Source organism: Charadrius vociferus, unplaced genomic scaffold (assembly GCF_000708025.1).
Source record: "Charadrius vociferus isolate BGI_N301 unplaced genomic scaffold, ASM70802v2 scaffold65, whole genome shotgun sequence".
NCBI lineage: Eukaryota > Metazoa > Chordata > Aves > Charadriiformes > Charadriidae > Charadrius > Charadrius vociferus.
The window spans coordinates 5,768,556-5,786,254 of record NW_009649293.1 but is presented as its reverse complement, the minus strand read 5'-3'; the positions used below and the strand labels follow the sequence as shown (position 1 = coordinate 5,786,254).

At 42.8% G+C, this 17,699-nt stretch overlaps 1 protein-coding gene across 2 annotated transcripts in view; it reads left to right on the top strand.

The window, feature by feature from the left end:
• Nucleotides 1–17,699, top strand: part of GNAL (guanine nucleotide binding protein (G protein), alpha activating activity polypeptide, olfactory type) — a 123,441-nt gene that overhangs the window by 103,249 nt on the left and 2,493 nt on the right. The window contains exons 6-11 of one of the 2 annotated variants that reach the window (XM_009889068.1): nucleotides 6,075–6,129; nucleotides 8,889–8,962; nucleotides 9,864–9,922; nucleotides 10,159–10,279; nucleotides 11,530–11,660; nucleotides 13,728–13,795. In XM_009889068.1, coding sequence (XP_009887370.1) covers nucleotides 6,075–6,129; nucleotides 8,889–8,962; nucleotides 9,864–9,922; nucleotides 10,159–10,279; nucleotides 11,530–11,660; nucleotides 13,728–13,795 — 508 coding nt within the window. Of the gene's footprint in view, nucleotides 1–6,074; nucleotides 6,130–6,936; nucleotides 6,986–8,888; nucleotides 8,963–9,863; nucleotides 9,923–10,158; nucleotides 10,280–11,529; nucleotides 11,661–13,727; nucleotides 13,796–17,699 lie in introns of those variants that run through there. The other variant, XM_009889069.1, reaches the window with a different exon arrangement.

The following is a 17,699-nucleotide window of genomic DNA, read 5'->3' as shown; positions in this document are numbered from 1 at the left end:
GGTGTGTCACATCCGGGCGAGCGGCTGGAGGGGCGGTTGGAGGGGTTCGCCTTGACGTTCATGGAATCACCGAGTGGTTTGGGTGGGAAGGGGCATTTTGAAGGTCATCGAGTTCCACCCCCCTGCCGTGGGCAGGGACACCTCCCAGCAGACCTGGTTGCTCAAAGCCTCATCCAGCCTGGCCCAGGGATGGGGCATCCACAGCTTCCCTGGGCAGCCTGCTCCAGTGCCTCACCACCCTCAGAGTGAGGACTTTCTTCCTTATACCTAGTCTAAATCTATCCTCTTCCAGTTTGAAGCCATTACCCCTCATCCTGTCACTACATGTCCTTGTAAAAAATCCCTCTCCACCTTTCTTTTAGGCCCCGTTCAGATACGACAGCTGCTATAAGGTCTCCCCAGAGCCTTCTCTTCTTCGGCTGAACAACCCCAACTCTCTCAGCCTGTCCTCACAGGAGAGGTGGTCCAGCCGTCTCTTCATCTTCATGGGTGCTTTTTAACTGCTGGGAGCAAAAAGAAATTCCTAGGGAACCGGCGCTCTTAGGAGATGCCAAAAACAGTCAACAGTGAACATCAATGCATAGATATTCTTAGTCCATCAGAAATGAACACGCAATTTCATCTTCGGTGTTTGCGCTGGGTGTTTTCTCTTCTCTTCGCTTATGTAGCGACTGGTCAGTTCCAAGCTGGAGAAGAGCGTAGGTGAGCCAGAGTGCATCCAAAAACAGGTTTTGGTCCTTCTTGTCCCTGCTGCCTCGTCCTGTTTTCGCTGCTGCGCTGGGGGGGTGGGTGGGGTGTGGAACTCCACCACCACATGGAAAGCTGTGTTTAAAATGTAGTGAGTATTTCAATTTGACAGGAAGATCCATAGCCATTAAATTTACCAACATCTTCTGGGGGGTTTCTGATGATATGTTCAGCAAATGGCTTGGGAAAATTAATCCTTTAGGGGCTAGAATATTTCTGGGGGCTGTTTTCATTATGTCTTTCTCAGTTACCAGGAAATAGAATAATATGAGGTTGCTTGAAGCCCAACCGTGGAGCCTAAGGTATTCTCAAAACCAGAAATCCATAGTTTCCTATTTCAAATATTGCAGGAAGAATTAACAGGATTGTAATCCCTTAGCTGATTAAAAAAAAAAAAAAAAAAAAAAGGAAAGATATTTTATGGAAAGAAAGAAGGAAAAAAGAAAGTTCAAAGAAAGTTCAAATGTTATCCCTAATAACTGCAACAGGGGAAAAAAGTGCTGTTTTTTCCATTTCAGCTCCCTAGAGACCTGAAGTAGGTGTTCTCACTGTTAAATGTTTGCCTCACCTGTGACTTCTTGCAGGCCAGAGAAGGTGGAATTCAAATTCCTGGCCTTGGATGGTTTCATATAGCAGGTTACGGTGCTTCTGCTGGTTTTGGGGCCTGGCTGAGGAGTTTGCAAAGCTCTTAGTGGTCCATCAGAAATGTAGAGGTTTGCTGACCCCAACAACTTACTTGAGGATAAATTTGAGATTTTTTTACTCTGAGAACTTAGAGCTACAGCCTTAAAGATTTGCCACCTCGCCTTTTCTTTGTCAGGAGGCACAGGTTTGAGTTCTCAATTCCCACAGCAACTTTTTGGTACAAGGCCTTTGAAATGTTAGGGTGAGAGCATAAAAAATGGTTGAAGTAGATGAAGATTTATTAAAATGTGTAGTTTGTTGTATTGATCTGCGGCTTAGCGCTTCATCTTTCCAATTCTTTGGATGTCAAAATATGCTTACAAATATAGCATGGGTTTTGTGTCTGTCGTATTATTCTCAAGACATGATTTTTCTTTTAATTGTGATTTTGTTTGTGGGGTCACAGTATCTATTCAGAGCCGCGTGGTGATTTACCCAGAGAAGGATTTTCATGTACGATTACCTCCTCTTTATTTGTGCATTTATGAATCCTTTTTTCAGAAATTCTTATATAGCTGCTGCTGCTGCTCAAATTGCCATGGTTTTTAAAGAGAATAATGCTTATTGATAGTTCCCACATGCACTGGCAGGCACATCTAAAACCTGTACTTTTGTGTTCACAGCTTGCATAATATAAAATTTAGAGATTGCTTGTCAAACTAAGTGTCAGCTGAGTTTCCTAGGAAACTCACTGAAGATATTTATAAAACTAGAGATCAGCTTAATAATAGATATAATAATGTCAGTAGCTCGTGATTGTTTTTTTTTAACTTTATCAGTCCATTTTTCTTAGCTTTAATTTGTTGGCAAACCAAACCCCCCCTGCATTTCCAATTGTAGCGGTGAAGACCTTCCTTCCAGTATCTTGCCTAATTTATTAAAAAAAAAAAAAAAAGTAGTTTGTAGTTTGTGCTGTTCCATGTAAGGAAAACACCCTACTGTAAAATTAAGAAGAGCCTAAATGTCATACTAATTATCAGACTGAATCCTTTATAAATAAAACCAGAATTGTGAAGTAGAAATATAAATATTATATCATATGTTATAGTTCTATTCACAGTTGAGTTGAATGCGTGAGTTTAAAGTTCATTGCACATGCATGCAAAGCAGTCACTGCAGAATTAACATAACTCCTGAGCATGGGTTTCTATAGAAGCTGCATAAATAGAAGACCTGTCAGTATTGTAAAAAGGTATAATTCTGTGAAAATAATTTTAACCCTGAGCTGAAAAAAAAAGGATCTAAAAAGAGAGAATAAGTGATAGTGGTGTCCATTTTTATTCATTTTTTCTGCTGTTGTATTTTCCTCACACTGATTCTTTGAGTGGAGACATGAGCATTGCCACAGTTGGGAGGTATCGTCGTACTTTAAGCACTTTAGATTGAAATTTTAGTCATGTAAATTTAAAATTTGCTGGTGTATATATATATGTGTATGTATAAAAATGTGTATTATGCCAGAACATAATTATTAGAGGCATTTTGATTTAGTAGAAATTACGTTATTTAGAAAGCAATTTAGAAAAGTGACTGCAGTTTTCCCATTTTAATACAGTAATGAGAATGAAGTTAGCATATTTAGTAATGAGACAGTACTGACTCCTTATCTCATCTGGAATCCATTACTTGTACCTGCTATGTACATTTGCCTGTCAGAGCTATCTTTTGATACTGTACTAATTACCTAAGTAAGGAGGATCCATGAAGGATATTCAAGAACTGATTTTCTTTCGAAAAAGTAAGAGTACAGCTTTTGGTGTTTCAGTGTCTACAAATCTCAGTGCACGCTTAATGTAGTTGCAAAAGAAATCTTAGGAAGCCTGTCCATTACACACTGAAAAGGTCAATTTTCTGTAAAGCTAAGAAATTTAGCCAAATCCTAATAGTAGTTGCACGTTGATTCATTGGATGCTAGTGATACCGTTGCAGCTTGATACAGTGGGGTGGCAGGTAAAACCTTGTAAATCATTGCATTTTTTTTAATACAGATCACATGTGGCCAGCAGCCTTACAAGTATAAAACATTACGGCCACTATGTCAAGTGTTGTTTTTTAAGCATGTGATATTTGTCAGAGCTCACTCTCTCGTAACTGCGGTGTTGCAGTTTAGGGTATTTGAAACAGATCCTTTTACCAGGAGGAGGCTGTCAGTTTCTAAATGGAAGATGACTTGGGCGGATACTAGGACATCTAATTAGGAGATTTATCTCATTCCCAACCCTGCCATTGATTATTTGTAGTGTAACTCCGCATTACTCAGTCCTCTATTCCTTACCATAATTTGCCTGTTTGGAAAATGCAAACGCTAACAGACAATAACCTTCCTGAAGTGCTTGTTGTATAGGTGAGAGAGATGTGAATTGATACGAAATAACATGTTTAATCATTTCGGATAAATTCTGCCAGCATGACCTTGGTATTGGGGAGTCAAGATGTATTGTCTCTGATTTATACATCCACTCCAGAAGGAATGCTGCTGCAAGAAAAACACCAATTCACGCGCTGTCTTGTGAGGTTTGTGATGGAGTCGTATTTGTGCACAAATGCTCGTTTCTGTCCACAGTCTTAACTAAAGCCCTTTTCTGTGTCAGCTGTAGTTGAGGAGCATTTTCTCCCCTGACTTCTCTTGCATTTATCGATCCTGAACTGTGCAAGTGACTGTGCTGCCCACGGCAGCAGTTTGCGAGCTCTCCCTCAGGTTTCTGCCCGTTTTCTGCAGGCTTGTTTAATCTGCGGGTGTTGCCACCTTACTGCGCTCAGAGACCTGGCTTTACCCCTCTGCTAGCGTTTTACCCTGATGAAAAGCGGCTGTTACGGGGCCTGTCGGATCAGACTGTAAGGAAACTGGAAAGAAAACTTTGAAACAGACTTGGAAATACAGGAGTGCTGCCTGAAGAGCCGTGTAAAGGAAAATTACTCCTTGTTTAGGAAGAGATTAAGCTTGGAGGCATTTTTGGCTTGGGTTTTTTTGCCTTTTTTTTCATCTTGTGTGCTGCAAGCGTGAGATGGGAGTTGTGTTAATGATAGGTGAGCCAGTGAAAAATACATCACTCTGCTCCAGTGTCTGCATTAACTGTGGGGATAACTGAAGTTAAACTTTGCTTAATCAATGCTTCAAGGTGATGGAAATCATCTGACCAAAAAGTTTGGTCTGAATACAACTGCTTTCTCATGTATAAGATGTCAATGTATAAGATGTACTTTTATATCTTTATATAAGTTTATGGTGGCTTTTGGCAGGGGAGGAGGTTTTGTAAAAGGATTATTTTTCTTTAGAGTTCGTTCAGGCTAGTTTTATTAGCAGGCACCCATTGTGTTGCGCTAAACAGTGATTTTTTAAACAATATACTTAGCCGTCACACCTTGATCATCCAGAAAGAAAAGCTGGATATTCTAACTGTACATACTGCATTTTGCTTCCCTCTTATAACAGTGGAGGTTCAAAAAGGAAAAATAGTGTAAGTAAATATATACGTAGCGTATTTTCTTTTCCTTTCAGTTTGTATCCGTGGGAAAATGGTATGAGAATTACAAACAGGCTTTTAGGGGTATATTTTTTCAACTGGTCAGTGCATGTGACCCCTGTGTTAACAGTGAGTCACGTTGCAAGTCAAGAGTTCACTCGTTTTTCATCTTTCCCACTGTAATTAAGTAAACTCCACGTGCACACACAAATAAAATTGAGAAAAACTTGCCAGTTGATAAAGAAATCTTGGTAATATTGTAGCAAGATGAGTCAACTGGTGGGATATTCACTGCCAAATACCACATAATGCAGAAATTCGTAAAAGCTTCTAAGTCATACAGGCAATCTGGGGAAAATGAGCCAGCTGGGCTCACACGAAATCTAAGAAATGGATGAAAGTGAGAGAGAAGAACCTGCCTTCTTTAGTTATACATATTAGATGACATTTTCATGTCCGTAATACTGCCATTCTAACATGTTCTAAGAAAGAATTAAAGCTTGAAAGGATTTTATAAATAATTGGAGAACGTGGCTCCCCCCTTTTTTTCTGGTTTCCTTTTCTCTTGCCCTTCCCTGCAGCTGTAAGTTTTTGTTTGACCTTATGCATCTCACTGAGTTTTGCCAACATAAAGAGTCAAATTAGTTAACCTCTGCTTCATGTCAGTTTTGGTTTCCAGTTCTTACACTTCAGTTCCAGTGTTCAAGAACAGCATGTCAATCCAAAGATACTTGTATATATTGACAAACATTTCTGCTAACATTACAGAGGCCATAATTAATATAACATCCTATATTAGCTTTATGCTAAATAGAGGCAACCCATCACTCCAAATCTTTTTTATGTCTAAACAATGATAGCATGTTATGACACATGGTTAGTCTTAGTATTTTTTAGTGGACCTCACAAAATTATAAAATTTAACTGCATTTGGACCACTCATGGGTACTGCATAACAGTAAGCGTAGAAGCGCTGTATGGAAACAAAGTCTGGGTAAAAAGTTGTTTGACTTGAAAAATGTAACCTCAATTAATGTAAGTAAATCACCGCGGTCATACCTTTACTGTTGGACCTGTGTTTTGCTTTGCAGCAGGAGTCTAAACCAGCAAAGGTAGTGAAAAGTGTTACACTAGATGGTATTTTACATACCTAAAAGTGCATGTTTATTTTTCTTCTAGCTTTTTGGAAAGAATTGACAGCGTCAGCATGGATGACTACACACCCACAGATCAGGTTAGTATAACTGATGGGATAGGGCCTGAACCAAGATGCCTGTTTGTATGAATGCTTTATGTAATTGATTTTAGTCCCAACAGCAGCAGAAATAGGGCATACCACATAATATCACAATACAGTCTAGCGATTTAAGTAATGGATATTAAAGAAGAAGAGGCTTTTTGGGGGTGCAAGCTCGTCTTTTACTGTTACTGTCAGTGATTCCTGCAATACGTCTGTTATTTCTTCTTGCTTTCCATTCTGTGTCTGGCAAACAAAGCGAAGGGAACAGAAACATAAACGTAAAAGCCTACAGTTCCCCTCACCAGCCTTTGCTACACAGAAGCAGTGTTTTATTTCAATGCTGGAGGTGATGGAAACCCAGAGGGAGGCATCCCATGTCTATCAGACGGGTCCTTCAGAGGCAGAAGCCTGCAGTGGGTCTACTGTCCAAATTCAGAGGAGAGTACCAGTGGCAGCAGCAGACCTCGTGGACTTCTCTGCGAGTGTGCAGACACCTTCTTTCCAGCCTGTCTCATCTCCTGTTGGCAGGACAGTTTCTATTTAAGCCTTATTTGCAGCACAGTACACTTTTTTCCTGGATGTCTTGATACATCTTGATAGAGTGCTTTAATGACAAACTCATTCAGGAAGGTTAAGGCTGAAGTGGTGCAGCCTTGAAATAAGAAAGAGCTTCACCGTGGCACACGGCTTCAGCTGCCTTCCCTGAGCTCGGGCTGTATGGTTTCCTTGGGCAGGATGTCTTTTTGGCAGACTTATTCTGAGGTTGTTATTCTTCAGTGCTGGTATCCCACTGTCATCTAATAGTCTCAGCCATGATTGTGGATCACATCATAAACTGCAAATACAGATGGCAGAAGAGAATCCCTGCACTGGATAATTCAGTCTAACCACGCAAGGCGTATAACGGGTGGATGCCCTTAAAAAAATAAAGTTGCCAAATCTCATTGTGCAATCAGGGTCTGAAATTCAGAGAAATTAAGTGACTTGCCAAAGATCACACAAGGAAGTTCATGGAGCAGAGCCTGTTCCTTCAGAACTAGTTCAGGTCTATAACCACAAGCCTGCCCAATTGCTCTGACTGTGTCCTGAAGCAGAAGGCAGTAAAAAGTAGTATGTGTTGTATTATAAACTGAAACTTGTATAGTTGACCCTATATAGGACCAACTATTAAAGCCCTCAAGACCTGTTCAGAACAAAGCAGTAGCAGTGGTCTAGACCTCATGGTCTGATTTTAACATTGATACAACTCAGCTGGAGAGAATAGTCATTGAAGCAAAGCCTCATTTTTGCTTTCGTTATTTATGTTAGCATTGACCTCTTTGTTCCTGGAAGGCCCTTCTCTACCTGGAGCACTCATTCATCATCTAGACATTTCTCCTGGTAGTTCCTTTGGGAAGAAATTCCCTGTGTCTCCAGAGATCAGAAGAGGCCTTTGGTATTTGGCAGGCAGAAAACCTTTGCTCTAAAGGAGGGGTTCCCTTTTGCTTTTGGGTTTTCATCCTGTTATGCTGTATCAGTTGTCCCGCTGAATTAACTGGTCAAAATCACTACTTTCCTTTTTTCCCTTGCTTTCTTTAATATTATTTTTTTTGCACCATCCTAAAGTAATGACCGAGCCCAATAACAAATAAATGTCAGCAAGTGTCAGAAAACAGCAGCAACATATAAAATAACTACAATAGTTAAATAAGTGACCTTCAGCTGAGTTCGTGCAGCCGTCAAAGCAGCTGAGGTTTGCCAGCTACCAGAGTACTTGAAGCAGTAGATGGTAGGGTAGGGGAAAAAGACAAGCTGTGCTTGGACTCTGCACCGCCGACTGCCTCCTTCCCTACCCGCTTTGGTAGCCGCCACGTGGCAAGGCGAGCCAAGCTAGGCCGAGCGGCCCTTCACTTGCCCCAGGAAGGGAGCGCTCCCCAGGGCGGGCAGCCGTGCCGAGAGGTGGCTGCTCAGAGCGGGGGTGTTCATCCCCATCAGGCGGCCGGCAGCTTTCTCCGGCCTCCAATTTTGTTCTGCACCTGCTGCCCGAGCAGCAACGCTGAATAGTCAAGGTTAAAAATACTGCTGATGATGACAGTGGCACACGGTGAGCTAGTTGCCTGAGGTATGCATCATAAATTGCTTTTGCCTGCTTCCTTTGAGAATCTAGGAACTTATTATTTTTTTAATTATTAAAAGAATGTTACTTAGGATGTAAAGTATTGCTAGTTTGAAAAATAAGAAAGAAATGCCAGGTTTGTGCACAACCTAAATTCTCTTCCCCTGTGCTCTGTAATAGAGCTTTAATTACTCAGTCATAAGCTATTATTTCGATAGGATTCCTGTCTCATTCAGTGCAAAAGGGGCAGAATTAAGGTTGCCTGAGCAACTGTAAATCTGGAGTTTCCTAACACTTGAATGCTTGACTTTACCATATAAATAACATATTTTTCTGAATTTTATCTAACTTCAGAGTTCATTATCAACATCACATATAAAATTATATGAACATCAATAACAGGTTTTAGTGTGCACTAAGGAGAATATATATAGGATCTCCGGCTTTCTGAGTGTGCACAAGCCACATGCAGAGATGATGTTTGTGTATATCCACTGTGTCAGGATGGACAAATACAGGTTTGCCAACAAGTCTGATTGAACTTTAATTAAACGGAACATTTAAGATTTTTCATGGAAAATAATATTCCATGCTTTTAAAAGCAAAATGAGGTTAGAAATAAAACCTTGCTAATCAGCTGCTGTGTTCTCATTTCCAGGATCTATTAAGATGCAGAGTGTTGACATCAGGGATTTTTGAAACAAGATTTCAAGTAGATAAAGTAAATTTCCAGTAAGTCTATTAGTAATAATTTATTAATATCATGCTAATTTTTAACAACTTAGTTCAGATGTCTGTGCTCATGTATGCTTTGTATAACAGGTTTAGGGTGGGGGTTGTTTGGGGTTTTTTTATTTGGTTTGGCTTTTTAGCTCTCTTTCCATAGGTCCTAGTAAAATTGCTTCATACTTTGCAAAAAGAGGTGATATTAGTTACGTGCATTAGTGATGCTCTATTGTGGGATTGTCTGTGGCTGCTTTTACTAACTGGTTCATTGGTATAGCACTGCAAACTCATAAAACACTTTTGAGGGTAAGGTCTCGCAGAAGTCAGTAGGAATCCTGCCACAAGACTGACTCTGTACATTGGGACGAGGAGTGTTAAATGTCTCCCTTCTTCTGCAGGGCTGCAAGCTCTGTATTTGTCAAAGTTTTACGCTATGTCTCTGTAAAACACCTGCCGTCGGGCTACCTCCGCTCGCCGGTTCTTGCCCAGAATGTTGGCAGCGCTGACGGAGCAGAGCTGGCCCCATGTCCTCCTCCGTACCAAAAAGCTCTTTCCCCACCACCCTTCAAAACATACCAAAACCTCTCCTTGTTTGTAGTACAGTAGGTCCAACTTTACATGCTACGTGTGCTTCTGAGAGCTGGAAAGGCCAATACTTGCCCTGGAAAAGAGTATATTTCTCATTTTATGGGTTCAGTAGCTTTCTCCTGGCAGAGTAGGGCAGGGGGAGCTGTGCAGCTGTCTGACATGCAGCACAGCATCAGTAGAGCGACTGTCCCATCGGGTGGTACTATACTGCTGCTGTCCTTGGGGCTCCCAGATTTTTAAACTGAACCCTCGTGTTGCATGCTTCGTGTGACTTTCCTAGTGCACATAAGTGATATAACATCCTATGGCTTTTTAACAGCATGTTTGATGTAGGTGGCCAGAGAGATGAGAGAAGAAAATGGATCCAATGCTTTAATGGTAAGTAAAAATATTCCACATTTTTATTTTGAATTTATTCTCTGAGACATGAGCAGCTTAGTATTTGTATTCACACATAGTGTGTCACTAATACAGGGGTCCAGTGTTATAGATATTTTCTTTGGATATTTTTGGCCGTTTGAGGAGTAATGGCAGTGTCACCTCAAGGAGTATGTTCTGGGATAATGGAGATGTTCTTTTCTCTCTCCTTTCCTTCTTTTGTGTACTCTGCCCAGATGTCACAGCTATCATCTTCGTTGTGGCTTGCAGCAGCTACAACATGGTAATAAGGGAAGACAATAACACAAACAGACTACGGGAATCCCTGGACCTTTTCAAAAGTATCTGGAATAATAGGTAAAACTCACCTCATTTCCCACCCACGCTCCCCAACTTACAACTCCTTACAAAATAGGACTCCCCTTACCATATGCTCAGATTGCTTATTCAGAAAATGTCCAGGAAGGGCCATGTCACGGGGTGTCCCCAGGGTGCACACCCCTCCCCGGCGGGGGCCATGGCGCAGGGATGGTGCACAAGGCCTTTCGCCGCTGCTGCCAAAACGACGCAGGGGGTGCGAACAGCTCGGAAAGGGCAAGCTCCCCGTGCCGGCCGCCATGAGGGAAGCAGAGGAGACCCCTTCCTGGCGTCACTGTGCTGCTTGGCTGAGGCTGAGAGCATCCTCCAGATTACATTTTGTCTCCTCCTCAAACGCAGCCGCAGGAGCAGCTAGCGCATTCGATTCACCGGCTGGCGCTGCAGTCGGTACCCGCGTGGGCAGCCGCTCTCGTAGGACCCGTCTCTGAGTGCGCACAGTTTCTCTGCCTTGTGGAATGATATTTCAGACCTAATCTAATTGCAACTGCCATTAAATCGCCGTTCTGTCACAGTGCATGTAAATTCTAGATATGTAACCAAATAGCAATCTGAGCATGTTCCTAATAGAGATTAAGTAAAAACAATACACAAAATAAGATAATAAAAAGTTTCCAGCGCATACCTATCAGGATGCTCTGCACTGAGAGGTGATTGAGGGAAAGATGTTAAGTGCAAATCCCAAAGGCACATCATCGGAGTGATGGCTAGGTACTAATAGGGGAAGAGGAGAAATGTATTTTTTTGATTCGTCAGTTGTCATACAGGCCACCCTAAAAGACGGGATGTCTGTGTGGATGAACTATTACTTAAGACGGAGCAGTCTGCGGGAAGGCAGCTTTCCAGCCTTTTTCTCTTGCTTCAGCAAATCCAAAGAAAGTAGGCAGTAATGTCTGGTTTTGGACTGCAGTGCTTTTGGGAAATGTCATCATTTTCCCATCTTGATATCAAAAGGTTAATTTAGAAAACAATATTTGAAGACTTTTCCCTTCAGCAATGTTTACTGCAGGTTTTATAAATGTATTTACAGATCCTATAAATATACCCACCAGCACAGGTGCAACCAAACTGAAACAATAACTTAGGTCATCTTTTTTTTCTGTTGAGGCATGTTCCACACTACTTCACTCTCTATCTACGCAGGGACAGCCAGTAAATTTTCTGTTGAAATCATACATTTCCCTTGATTAAGGTGTCAGAAATAACACAAACATTTGGTTTGTTTTTGACAGGTGGTTACGGACCATTTCTATCATATTGTTCCTGAATAAACAGGACATGCTGGCTGAAAAAGTCTTGGCAGGGAAATCAAAAATCGAAGATTACTTTCCTGAATACGCGCATTATACTGTACCTGAGGATGGTAAGGTTTTTCACCAAGCAGGGACTGGACCTGCTGGCATAGCCCAGCCCGTAGTTCCTCTCTCTGTCTCTCTCTGTATCTCACACAAGTTCACAAGCACACACCGTTCCTTAATGTCAAGTGTTGGTCAGGTAAGGAGCGTGCCGGCAGCACGTAGCTCGGAGGTGTCCCAGCGCGGGCAGGCTCTGAAGGGGCTCTGGCTGTGGGGGGACTGCAGGGGGCTGGCCCCAGAGCACCCACGTTTCCCTGCTTTGGAGCAACCCACCATCCCAGGAAAGCAAAGCTGCTGAGCATGTGTCTCCCCTGCCAGGTGCTTCTGCCTGGGCCTCCCACGGTGCTGGACTTTGTTACGGATTCGTTAGACTTATTTTGTGGCCATTCTGCATCCTCCAACACTGTAAACTTCAGCCTTTGCAAACACTGACGGGAAGGCCAGCAGACCCAGCAAGGGAACTTTAATGGAGGAAAACCACATCAATAAATACAAAGCGTGCTGTCACCATGGAGCGATTAGCATGGGTTTGGTTTCTTATCATTTCAAGTTCAAGAAGTGATTCCTGCACTGCAATAATGTGTTGCATAAGTAAACTTTGGTATTATGCCAGTTTTATACCTGGCAGAAGGCTTCCAAATGTGTCAAGTCTGTGTCTAGCAAAAGTGGTAAAACTTGCGCTTTCTGACCACTAGCCTCTGCCTTACCCAAGTGATGCCCCTGGTTTGCAGCAACCTGTTGGAAAAGGTTTTTGTTCTCCGCTAACCATCAACAACAGCCTAGGATATAGTAGATGCTAATAAGCTCTTTTCAGCTTTCATTCAGGTCTGGAATTTCAGGAGTGTGATGCTGAGTTTCCAGTGGAGAGGATGTCCTAAATCTCCTAAACGGTCCTAAAATCTGAGTTAACCTGGCACCAGTTTTCTCATGCTAAGGGCTTTCAGAAGAAAACTTCCGTCACTGTCACCCATATTTCCCTCTCCCAAACATACACCACATATGTACAGAGTTTGGGTAAATTTTCAACATTTTTTTATAGTAAGCCAGTTGTCAGAATAAAGTAGCTTCTGGTGTTTCTCAGCAGGATTTCACAGCGGATATCCAGAGTGATCCAAAATATTCACACATGAGGCAGCTCTCTAGTTTTCACCGGTAGTTGTTCATTTATTCTTTAGTTTCAGCTGACGTTATTTAAGGACAGCAGCAGTGAACTCTTAAGATGCTATTAATTGTGCTGTTGCTCTGTGTTTACCCCTAGCACTATAAATAAGAGTAAAAAATATGTTTCCATATTCTGATAAATTCTGTCCTTTACCATATTATGTTTACAAGCATCTGATTTGGTATGTTAGATGAGGAGAAATCACACCGAAGGGAAATGAGTAGTTATCTCTTCACTGTATTGTTTTTTACACTTATGGTAAATATAGTTGTTACATGGCCTAGATAGAGATGACTTCATCTGCCAACAAACAGCTATTGACCAATGAGTCTCCAATTCAACAAGAATTTAATCTAAGGGGCCTTGATGGGCAGCATATCTAAGTATTCTGCTGACTTGGGTCCTGGAAAAAAATTGTATATATATATCAAAAGACCTTTGGATGCTATCATTTTTTTCAAGTGTAATCTTCGACTAATCATTTTTAAACACAAATTCCTGCCCGCAGAAGCTTTATTCAAGAGTTGCTGTTCTACTGCAGAAACTGAAGAGCTCAGTTGCTTTTTCTAGTCGTATTTTCTGATAAAAGTTAAACCCTAACTCCCACTTGTTTTATATCTATGTGAACAAACTTGTGTATATGAGTAAGCCCCGTTATGATATGACCGAGGACATTGTTGCAACAATTTCAGCAGTTTTCAGGTCCCTAAAAGATCTCAAAGGCATAGAAATTTATTTCAGATTTTACAGTACCTCTCTATTTTAGATTACCTATTAGGGATCTCCTGTGGATATTTGATTTTTTAATTTCTGTGCTGAAGGACTACTTCCTCCTTGTTAAATCTTTTATTATGAAAAGTAGATGATTGTTTGCTTCTCATGTTTCTGATGTCATTTATTTTTAATTGAACAGCAACACCAGATGCAGGAGAAGACCCCAAAGTCACAAGAGCCAAGTTCTTCATCCGGGATGAGTTTTTAGTGAGTAATTTTGATCTTATGTGTGATTCTGTCATAGGAAATACTGGCAGATGGCATAGCTTATTTAGGGAAAAGTGATGGGTTTTTGCAGAAAGCTAGAAAGAGAGGAGAATGTCTGGCAATTCCCTAATTCTCTTCAGCTGCCCATCTTGCGCAACCTTCCCCACTGCTTGCACATTTTTATGCCCATTTTATACATAAGTCACCTGCCCTGCAAAGTATCACGCAGCAAGTAAGTGCTAGAGCTGAACACGGTTGTATGACTGCCTGCGTGGTTCCAGGTTCAGCGCGGGTGCCAGCAGCCCTCACTCCCTGCGCAGGGGGACAATGCTGAGCACTATTTCCATTGCTGCTTAGCCAGGTTTTCTGTGGTTGATTACCTGTAAGGTGCTACTGGCTGTTGCCTCGAATGTTTATTTTGTGTGTCACTCCAGTCCATGTTTAAGCAAATAGGCTTTTTTTTTCTTAATCCTGCATTCCTCCAAGGGCTTTGGCAGTGGTTGGCTGGCAAGAGGGAATGAACAAAAAAGCAGATTTTATCCTTAAATAAGATTTCTGTAGTGCCAGTTAGGAGGTTTGCCTCACCTAGGACTGGTGTCATGGCCCTACTGAGGAATCATGACGGTTTCCCTGTCTGGTCACGATTATTCTTGTAATTAAGGTTTCCTCCAAAGCTGGAGCTGAAGAGGTGTTCCCTACATTTTGCAGATACAGGCAGTTATCGGGCACACGATCACAGCCCAGCGCTGCTGTCAGAAACAGGGGCTTAATCCAATATCACCTACGGCTTCACTCATATCAAGTCATTCCAATAGTGCAAAGCCGTAACAGAGACCAGAACTAAAGCTCAGCGCTCTCTGCATCTTGCCCTACTGGTAGAAACTCTATGGGGGTGTTCAAGAACTAATTTAATGATTAGAATTAAGAATTTAAAAGTCATTATGCATTTACAAGTGTTGTTAGGATTTGCAGCTGTTGATGCAACAAGGAAGAAAGAAGCAATTAATTATGTTCACGCTTTGGGGATTTCCATTCACCACCTTAACCTTCCGGCTTATGAGGAAAAACATCAGATTGAGCTGTATTTACATAAGAGTTACCAGAAAAAAAAAGCCCACTGAAAGCCAAATCTCTTGAAGTAATGCTGAAATGCTGTGAAGCAGATGATGGTGTCCAGTTTGGAAGGAGAGTCCCAGAGAACCAAATTATGGGGGAACTAGGGTGAAACCCCCCACCTTTATCTATTTTAATTATTTTTTTTTAAAAAATAAAAAAAGACCTCAAGGGCAAGGTCCTTACCTGCCATGTCTCACTAGCATTATAGAAGGAGGCCACCTTTGAGACAGGGAGGGGACATAGGCATTGCAAGCACATAGAACCCCACCTCTGTGGGTGCTGGGGGCAAGGGGAGCGTTTGGGCCAGGGCCAGCACCCACCCACTGGCCACGGGGGCTGTCCCCTGGGGCTCGGCCATGGGGCCAAAACATGGGGCTTTCCCCCCTTTTCCTGCAACCGCCGTAGGCCGGGCAGAGAGCGTCTCCTCCATAAGCAATGTTCATGTGTCTCCCTCTTGGGTTTGTGCTTGGTTTCTCGGCATAAAGCAGCTGAGGGACGTAGTTGTTTGCAGTTGCTTTAAGCTTTTGGACTGTGTGGGATGAAAGTCTTGGGAGTGAGGTGTTTCTGCTCCCGTGAACGGTCTGAAGGCTTGTGTGCCCTGAGTAATGGAGGCCGCGCAGAGCGGCCAAGGCAGAGGCCGAAAAGAAATGGCGACTTCCAGTTTCGTGGGGTCGGGCACAAAAGGTCTGAGGTGTCGAAGACGGGGACACAGAGGGGACAGGGGACACAGAGGGGACAGGGGGAACGAGCTCAGCATACAGACTGGGGAGGGGGTCTTACATCCTCTTAGCCAGGTGCAAGGAAGAAAGAGCGTGTATTTTCTGCCTGTGGCCTTCTTGGCCCTGCTTTATATGTTTCTTTCTGGGTCTCTATTTGTGACCTTTTCCTGTTAATGTTTTCAGACACGATTCAGAGAAATCTGGTTTTATTCATTTATAAGCTTTACTGTGATTTTTATTACGGTAGCGGGTCTGCATAAGGCATGGATAGGTGTGAAAATCGCCACCATGGCGCTGCACCCCTTACACCCCTCCTTGGCTGTAGGCGCTGGTACTGGTAAAGGTAAAGGCATGTTAATTCAAAGAATTTTAGAAGGAGGCTAAATATAAACACATTTCCAGCAACTGTTGCTACACGGTGGTATATGAGTATTAGGATGGCAAAATAGATGGGCTCCTGATGTCAGGGTTGGTGGCCTCGGGGGGGCTTGGGCGGCAGGGCTGGCTGCTCGGCACCCTCGGGTTTTAATGGGGGGAGCGGTGGGTGAGGGCTGGCAGGACGCATCTTGTGGGAAATTCTCCCTCCTTCAGCTCAGGCACGTCCTTTCTCTTCCCGAGCTCTTCACAGAGGCAGCGTGCTACTCCCCAGCCCCGTTTTGGTGTTTTGTACACAAGGCTCTCCAGCTGCTGCTGTTTTGTTTTAATACATCCCTAGTGTATAGGTAACCCCTGTTAAAGCAGTGGCACAGCCCCTCCAGTTCATGCTGGTTTTTTTAAAAAATTAATCTGGGAGGTAGAGGAGCTGCTGTTCAAACACACAAATAGTGCATTTGTTTTCTCGCTGAAAACTGTCATCCTGACCCCTGCGGTATAGGGATGCCAGTATTAAATATTCCCACTTGTGTTGTAGGAAGGTAAATGTACTTTCCATTGCTGTCCCAGGGGATATTTTTTTCCCCTCTGAACCGGTGCTAAGCAACATGCTACTATTCAGAATAAGTTCTGAGTAGGGCTGAAAATACTGCATTTGTCCTAAAATGAGAGAACTACAGAGCTGTCGGGACAAAAAAAACCCATGTAACATTTTGAAAATACATCCTTTGACACGCCTTAGGTATCACAGGAACATTGTAGGCAGCTTAGCGCCATAGGCAGTAGGGGAATCAGTGCGTGACAAACACAAGTGAACACTTAGTGAAAGAACACTTATTTTGCCGAAAAACAAGAAAAAGATTGACCGTTGGGTCAGTAGGGTGGTGTGCTCCCCACTGCCCGCAGCTGGGTGGCACTGAAAGCCTTTGTTTGTTGTCCCTCACTGATAGCGTATAACATTTAGTCCTAGAAAGAGCACATCAGAGTGGGAGTCAGATCCCCCTCTCGCATCCTTACAGTACATAACTTGCTGTGCGCAGACCATGTGGAGGCGTTGATGGGCTTGGTACAGCGCACTGAGACCGTGCTGCTTGAACAACGCGCACTGGAAGGGAGGAGGGCAGGGTGGCAACAGCAGCTAGAGGCCGCACATATAGACATCGGCCTCAAACAGTGCAGAGCAGAAGAGCCGCAGATCCCGGCAGGAGGCCGGGGCTGAACTCTGAGGCTTGAGAGTGAAGAATGAAAAAGTGCAGGAGTATTTGGAAGGCAGACTGGACCCTCATTTGGGGGACAATTGCTTCAAGAAGCAGAAGCATTAGGGTGCTGTTCTCTGCCGCTGCCACCTTCACAACTGGGAGGTTTTCAGTTTTGTGTTGCTGATTTAAAACAAGAGTTTGAAAATTTGCCACATGATGGCACTAAAAAAGAAGGAAAAAAAAACTATCCTGGGACAGATGTGTGGCAGACTGCAGTGCCGTCAGCCGTGCAGATGAGCTGCACAGTGATGCGCAAATGACAATAGCTTGTGCAAATGACGATCGCATCAGTGGCTCTTACAAAGTAGTAACCTACTGACCCATACTACTATCTATAACTTTTTCTCAGCTTTGTTTTAAATTTGTAATTTGCGTTGGACTAGACCACAGACCTTCCTTCTTTCTATTTATTTATCATAGAATCATGGAATGGCTTAG